The sequence below is a fragment of the Xylocopa sonorina genome, chromosome 15 (assembly GCF_050948175.1).
Source record: "Xylocopa sonorina isolate GNS202 chromosome 15, iyXylSono1_principal, whole genome shotgun sequence".
In the NCBI taxonomy this organism is placed as follows: domain Eukaryota; kingdom Metazoa; phylum Arthropoda; class Insecta; order Hymenoptera; family Apidae; genus Xylocopa; species Xylocopa sonorina.
Window position 1 is genome coordinate 6180136 of NC_135207.1, and position 7519 is coordinate 6187654.

Genomic DNA, 7519 nt, shown 5'->3' on the forward strand with positions numbered 1-7519 from the left:
AAACAGATTCGACGAACGAAATTCTATCGATTCGTTCCACGTCAGATATAACGACCGTCCCGTTCAGAATAAGCTAAAATGGTGCTGGCGAATTACGAGTCTGCTCCCTGCTTGGCGGCAGCACCGTCGTATAGATTTTATGCTCTACGCAAGTTTTGTCAAGTGTTGGTTTATTTAGCAACTACACCACGTAGATGCATTAGATTACACATCAATCTCGATCCACGATATCCTTTTCTTTTTTTTTTACAGTATGGATTCGAACAGAATTGGCCACTTCCGGTAAGATGTACGCTACATCTGGTGCAACGATCCTCGAAATCAAACGTATCACGTAGTAATTTCGAAAGGTACGTTCCTAATACTTGGATTATCATATTTTTTAAGTACAGATAATCAAGAAACGCAATAGTTGTTAGGAAAATTATTCACAGTTTCATCTTTATTCGCGATCCATATCTTTTCTTTAAAATAAAGACACTTGTTACGTTGCCTCTGAGGTTTTAATGAGGGGATGCGCATCGTGTGTCATCAAATAGTGATTATTAAGTACAGTGGTAACAGCACGATTGGCTTAGATGCTCCTTTCATTCAAACGCGTGATGAATTTATAGAAAACAATTGCTGATAGTCGTTATTTAACGCGGTAGCATAACGTAATGAAATACGCAGCCAGTTTTGCAACCAAATGATAGAAATGGAATATGGTCTAGCGCGAACGTAACATTATATCCGAAGGATATCGAATGAAGTTGTACATGCGTAGTCTTGTTTTTTTTTCATCCGTCCCGGAACATGACTAAAGATAGATTCGAATCGTTTAAATCAAAATCGTAGACTGCGCTCCGTTTTATCTCTTAATTCACGATTAATGGCCGTGCGATTGAATTTCGTTGGGCTGTTTTGTTTTATTATCATTATTTTTCTCTTTTCAGCATACATCTGGAGTATATAGCCCCTTATCATCGACATTTGGTAATACTTCTCGCATTCACGAAGGATATTTCTCGGTAGATTCGGATCCCACCATTAAAGGATGTCTTTTATGTTATTTTTCCAGATGGAAAATATGTTTTTACATATAAACAGACTATGATGCAATAACGTTGATTGTTTCATAAGTTTCCATAAGTCATGTTTAAGAGATGAAACATTGGGTAGTTAATTGATAGATATAGAAGTATGTAGTTCACCTTGAACGAGTTTTAGTCCTTTCTTTTCAAAAATATCCTCCTAACAAAATGTTAAGAACACCCGTGAAATGCAAAAGTTCAATGCTAAAAAAAAAATAATTATTACTTTTTGTCGTGCGCAGCGAACTTTTAAAATCTCGTAAACGCGTCCTCCCAAAAGTCTGTATTTAAGAAAAATCAACGTTACAGTTTATTCGACCACGGAATACGAGAAGTTTACGTGATTGTTGCAGAAAAGCCCGTAACCCGCGACAACATTCTTTTTCCTGCGAAAAATTCATTCCACATGCTGGAAATCAAACTCAACTATCGTTGCTGGTTGCATCAGCATTTTCCACTTTCGTCTTTCAACAAACTGCAAACCTGTGTAGTGTCCGCCTCGCGTAATCTTATCATACTAGAACAGCTTGGTGAGTAATAGTATTAGAAAGCCTGCATAAATAACAAAAAAATGTCATCAAAATTACATAAACGTATGACAGGGTGGTCCAGTAGCACGTAGAGATTTGTGCGGAGGTGTTATAAATATAAGCGTTGCCATTTGATATCATTCACCGCGATTGTGGTTCTAGTTGCATAGAACAATTATTCGACAAAACGTCTCGTCAATGTAAGCTCGCTTCTGTAAACCAGCTGCCGATATAGAAAGGCAAAATTATTCTTCTATTGAATTCTCTGTTGGTGCTCCTTGCATACATTCACTTCCGGCGAGATAGCGCCACCTATTGTTTACGCTAGATCCATTTATTGAACCGTGAACCTTCTCGTTTTCATAGATTGTCCAATAGCGGGAGCAAATTAACTTGTTTATTTCTTCTCGTTACAATATCCAGTTGATAGATCAAATATTTCGAAAGCGGAAATTAGCAATCATGTGCGCGTTGCTTTACACGTGTCGCAATATCTGTTTTCAAGAATAAAACTCAAGGTAACAAAGCGAAATCTTACATTATTGCAGAATCAACAGTGTATTTGAATTTGAATTAGAATTATCCAGTAGTAATTTCGATTTAAATTTCTATCAATTCTCTGCTTTATCTTCGGTATTCTTTTCTGATTTTTCTTCCGCTGGCAAGACTGTTCTTTCTTCCTCTTTTTGGGTAACCTTCGATTCCTCCACTTTATTTTTCTCTTCAGTCTTGTCAATTTTCTTCTTTCTTGGTACTCTAATTATTTTTGATTTATCGACAACCGGTACCGTTTGCGGTTTTCTTCTAATCAGCTATTGGCAAAAGATGTCCAACGTTATTTTTTTATAACCTTCAACAATATTTTATACGGATAGTTTTGTTTGCACAGTTTTGTTGCGTAATTGAACTGAAAACACTCGTGTGCCATTTCTTACCCCACGCTGCAACAACTTTTTGGTAGTTGTCTTGCTGCTATATCTTCTATCCCACGATTCCTTTTCCTGCCACCACATGCGTTGATATTCATTGGTCAGTAATTGTTCTATGCAAGGACGTTTCTCTCTAAGATTTTTAATATCATTTAGTCGCTGGTACAAAACGAAATTAATAGCCGTGGACGCGATACAAAAGTTTACATGAACAATCTACCTTTCGTACGATGGAACGAACACCTTCTGCGATGCGAATTGCGAGGAGACGATATTATCAGGTATTTTGCAAGGAATTGCGGGTGACCATGCTCTTGCCTTTATATCTAAAACCGTGCTCATTATTACAAATCAACAGATCTGATTCGTCGGTTTATATTTCCCGAACTTTGTTTTTAACTTCTTAAACGAATGATAAAATGAAAAACTGTTTAAAAAAAAATCTACGCTCGACAAATGAACGGTTATACGAAGATGGCGACTCGAAGTCGAAGTTCGATCTGTATCGAAGAAGGAGATCGATATCGCCATCGGAATGAAGTTTATCGCAATTGCGAACTGCGATCGAGATTGTACTTGAAACGGTTATCGGATCAGAAGTGAAGTGATCGAGATAAGAAAAAGTCACTAAATTATAGTTTACATCGGTGCATCTTGTCTTCGTGGCGTGGATAATTGCAACATCAGTAGTTCGATCGAGATGATAGTATGCAACAGCATTGATAAATTAGAATCTCAACAATCCGATGCGAACGTTATGAGCAGGCAAGGTTATTATGTGGGTAAAACGGGAACCGACAGAATATTATGTTTACTCGATAATCAACCTGGAAAACGTTCTTGCTTTGTGTTAATGAATTTAGCATCGACCACGTGCCACAGACGAGGCGAGAATGTCCCACAAACCGTCTACGAGGTTTGCGTTAAAGTTATCGACTTTTATAAAGTGAAGCGTTAGATTTACTTCCTCCGCGGGCCAATTAAAATGTTATCGTTTGTTTTTGCGATATCTTATCGGATATCTTATTAATTAAAGGCCAATTCGTATCATTTCCGTATTGATATCTCTCTTACATTAATCATATAAAAACTAAGTAAATTTATGCTTTTTAAAGTGGATCGAATCGATATAGGAAGATCGACCCGTTGAAGAATTCGGTAAAAGATCGATGCTTTCGATTTCTCTGACCGCATCAATTTTTGTATCGATTACTGAAAAGTATAGGTTACCATTAAAGCCCCGTAATCGGTTAAGAAAAGATGTGGCCAATAAGATAGGTTATGGTTTTGGTCGACTCTTTATTCATCGATGGAGGACGAGAGAGGTAGCAAATATCACATTCTATTTATTTAATTATCACGACTCTGGTAAACTATTTTCTCCAAAACAGACTCGACTTGTGAATTGTGACGTTGCCGATTTCACTCTAAGTTTGTGCCGTCTGTGTATTTACCAGGTGAAAATTGCTTTAATTGCCCCGTTATTTTTATCGCTAATCGTTTAACGATTCGTTATAATCTCGAATGAGACTATCACTGTTCTTTAATGCGAACTGACGATTCACTTTTATCTGGGATAGAATCTCTGCTAACGGGACATGTCAATATCAGGTAACTTTGTTCACGAGGGCGTGTAGACAATAATACACGTGCCATTAAAAATGAAACAGTGTTCGAAATTTATACTTTGTCTAACATTCAACTTCACTAACTTTTAGGATATAGGATAGGTTTGCGTAAAAAATTAGCAACGTATAATCCACAACATTATTCATCGTTTGACGGCCCACAGCGTGCTGTGATAACATTTTCTGGACGAGTTGTTCCTCATATTTCAAGACGAAACATTACGATCGAAACGGTATCTGGAAATCCTTTGAATAAAGAACCGAACGAAATATGCCGCTGGTCTAATCATCAATTCGAATGCCCGCGTGGTAAGTCGTTGAATCGTGGTCGTACGATGGGAAATGTAAACTTCAAGGAGGGAGTAGAGCCCCGATATGGGAGGAGTTCCTTCGAGTTCTCTCTCTGTTGAGAGACTGCAAAGGAGCAGAGGTGGCCTCTGCTCACCTGAGGACTTCAGGTGGCAGTCGCCCTGCTGAGTTGTTCAGCGACGGGTATCTTGTAAGCATTCTGTGTTATCCACAGAGTCCCCGCGAGTTCTCAGTTGAGAGTTCTCGTTTTATTCCACACACACAACTTTACCATGCCGGATTTTTACTTTCGTCTCGATACACATACCGCTAAGTTGGTTGAAGCGTACGCGTTTAATCACGGTCAGTTTCTCATTCATCGATGACAATCTGTCAGGCGAATCGTTCACTTTCTCACGAGCATTGTTTACATATTTCGTCCCGAAACAGATCGTTATCTAGCAGCAAACCACCGATCACTGCATTCTCAATTGAATCGTTTTCATTGTTCTCATTTTTAGATGGTTTCGTAGGGTGATGGAGTCGATCGATCGAGCGATGAACATAGACGCGTAGTTTAGAATTGATCGCCGAAAATTCGCTGTGAAAGAAGTTAGGCGCGATACTAAATGCGATGTTCGTAATGAGAGGGAAGAAAGTGAAGGTTCTAGGGAAGAGTGATGTGCCGTAAAATAGAGAATTATATCCATATAACCACAGAAGGTGATGTTTTTCTATATGTACGTATATATCGACAAAGAGTGTTGGCTAGGTTTCAAATTCTTATCGATACCTCGTACCTTTTTCGATTATCGAAATTTTAACTCAAAAGATTCCCGTGCATCGCGATGTTCAAGTCACTCGCGGTCCGTAGTTAGTGTAAAGTTTATGGTTCAATTCAACGAAGTAGTTAATAAAAAGAAAGAAAATAAAAGGAAACGTAAATTATAAAATAACGTGTAGTGAAAAAGGCGGTGAAGTGTGCGGGCTAATGAGCCAAGAAACAAACTCGACGAATATGTTCGAATGTGCTGCAAAATAGCGTGGCCTTGACTGAATTGTGCAAATTTTCGAGTAACAACGGATTGCTGTATTGGAACCGGTGCAGCGAGAAATCGCAAGGGAAACCGCCATTGAACCGTGCATAAGAAGTTCGTGCTAAACTTACGAGTTAATGGAGTATTTCGAAAATATTGAGTTGGCGTAAAAGCTTTGCTTATATTTCTGCGATAATGCTGCAATAAGCTGGTGTATCCGTGACTACCGATCGAAGGACGTCGAGGTATCGATTGGTAATTCAAAAATTTTTATCACCAATTGGAACGGGACTATCATGGTAACGGGGATGTTTAATTATAGAAATAAAACGTGGGCGTGGGGTCACGATCGACTCGGAGGAGATTATGGTAATATTGTAAGGACACGTATCGTCAAAGAATGTTATATTAACAGTTAAAATTTGCCAACTTTTCACTAATCCGTGAAGCAATCGCTGTCCTCAAAACACTTTTTACTTCTTGCAAAACAACCACGATATGAATTTAAGTATGCGCAGCTTTAATCCACGTTCAATTTGAACATCAATTCAGAACTTTGTCAATCTTTAATATAAACGAAGGTAATTCGCTAATGAAAAATAGACGAAATAAATTTGTTAACATGTAGCGCGACAGCAAACTAATAATAAATGAGTTAGTAGCGATCTAACATCGTCATGAGATGGTAAAAAGCAAGAATAGCCAATTGAAGAGTATAAGAGCACGTGTTGTCGTAAAACTGACAATGAATTTAACACGTGACGCGATAAAACTGTACCATACGATACATTATTTCAAGCATCAAGCGTTAGTTCCACTTTCGAGGAGCGTCGGGTGCATACTAGGTAGCCAGCGTTGTTATCGTGATAATAATTAAGCTGGAAATCAAGGCTACCGGGCCACTTTTCTAAATCACTTGGCAACGACAAGCGAACAAGTTTGCGAGAAGCCGTTAGTCGTCGATAAATCCGACGTGTGATGTTTTAGTTATAGTCTTTTTCACATAGATACACTTGCTTTATTTCATCTACCAAGAAGCTATGAGTTGTTGTTCTTAAATATTATCCAAACGACACGCACGACACATTCGTATCAATTCGTTTCGGTATTTATGCAATCTTAATGCCATTACGACGTGCAACTATTGCTATTCGTAATTGATAACAGAAAGTGGTTTAACCGAGGAGGGGTCTATTAAAATCATAAGCGACACGAGCGTGGAATAACTTTGTTCAACCACGCGTTTGACAGGGCTAGAATTTTACCGTGTTGCCCGTTTCGCTCGGGGTGTTATCTTATACAGGGTATCAATCGCTTGGCCACAAAGTAATTTCACAGTACAATGGCATCAGCCGTGATCCACGCGAACCGCTAAGCCGTAGGAAAACCGATAGCGGGTTTCTTAATAACAGCTGATATTAGAAGGCGAAAACGATGCTATCCAACTTCGCCTGAAATTCTGGTCACGACTTACTCTTTAGCACGCGGACCGCTGCTCTCAAATAGATGGTGCATTTAGTCTCTCGCTTTATCTAGGATTACGGAAGATCTTCCAAACGATAAACTATTCCTGTTGTTAATCTCTGACAGAAGTTCAATCGAGTGGGTGTAAACTTTCAAGCGAAAAGCAACGAACCGATTCTCCGAGATAGATTTTAATAGGCATCTCGTTGAAAATAAAAGTTTGCGGAAGGAGAAAAGGAACTGTTGGTTCTTGAATAATAAACGCTCCTTTTATCTAGTAGGAAGAAGAAGCAATTACACGGGGAATTAATCTAACAACGTGTTCTTATAATTAATTCCATAAAAGCTGCTAGATAATCGAGTCACTTCGGGTGGTCTACCCATAAATTTTCCAGCGGAACTGTTTATCTGACCAAAGCTCTTCTTTCTCTTGTAGCGGCTGCTAACGTCGGACATCGATGTTGGTACATTGTCCCACGGATAATTGATTTCTATTTATAATGACGCACCAAGAGACCTTATACAAGTAACACGCCGACGTACCAATCGCCTGTACGTATTATGTGGTCA

General features: G+C 38.7%; 2 protein-coding genes across 2 annotated transcripts; one reads left to right on the plus strand and one right to left on the minus strand.

Annotated features, from left to right (window-relative positions):
- The first annotated feature begins 795 nt into the window (after nt 1–795).
- LOC143430683 (uncharacterized) lies at nt 796–7519 on the plus strand. The gene is made up of 7 exons (XM_076907062.1): nt 796–818; nt 936–1010; nt 1123–1157; nt 1210–1256; nt 1316–1332; nt 1383–1603; nt 7386–7519. Exons 1-7 carry the CDS (start codon nt 796–798, stop codon nt 7448–7450), a joined length of 483 nt encoding a protein of 160 aa, XP_076763177.1. The 3' UTR covers nt 7451–7519.
- LOC143430827 (uncharacterized) lies at nt 2412–2892 on the minus strand. Its single transcript, XM_076907261.1, has 3 exons — nt 2753–2892; nt 2539–2665; nt 2412–2453 (listed from the first exon to the last, which is right to left on the minus strand). Exons 1-3 carry the CDS (start codon nt 2872–2874, stop codon nt 2439–2441), a joined length of 264 nt encoding a protein of 87 aa, XP_076763376.1. The 5' UTR covers nt 2875–2892; the 3' UTR covers nt 2412–2438.

Excerpts from the sequence above, each read along its gene's own strand:
- LOC143430827 (XM_076907261.1), bottom strand. The coding sequence starts at position 2,874 with ATGAGCACGGTTTTAGATATAAAGGCAAGAGCATGGTCACCCGCAATT. Across the intron at positions 2,666-2,752 it reads TTCGTTCCATCGTACGAAAG|AGAGAAACGTCCTTGCATAG; the intron begins GTAGATTGTTCA and ends TAAAAATCTTAG.
- LOC143430683 (XM_076907062.1), top strand. The coding sequence starts at position 796 with ATGACTAAAGATAGATTCGAATC. Across the intron at positions 819-935 it reads ACTAAAGATAGATTCGAATC|CATACATCTGGAGTATATAG; the intron begins GTTTAAATCAAA and ends TTCTCTTTTCAG. Across the intron at positions 1,011-1,122 it reads TTCACGAAGGATATTTCTCG|TTTCCATAAGTCATGTTTAA; the intron begins GTAGATTCGGAT and ends TTGTTTCATAAG.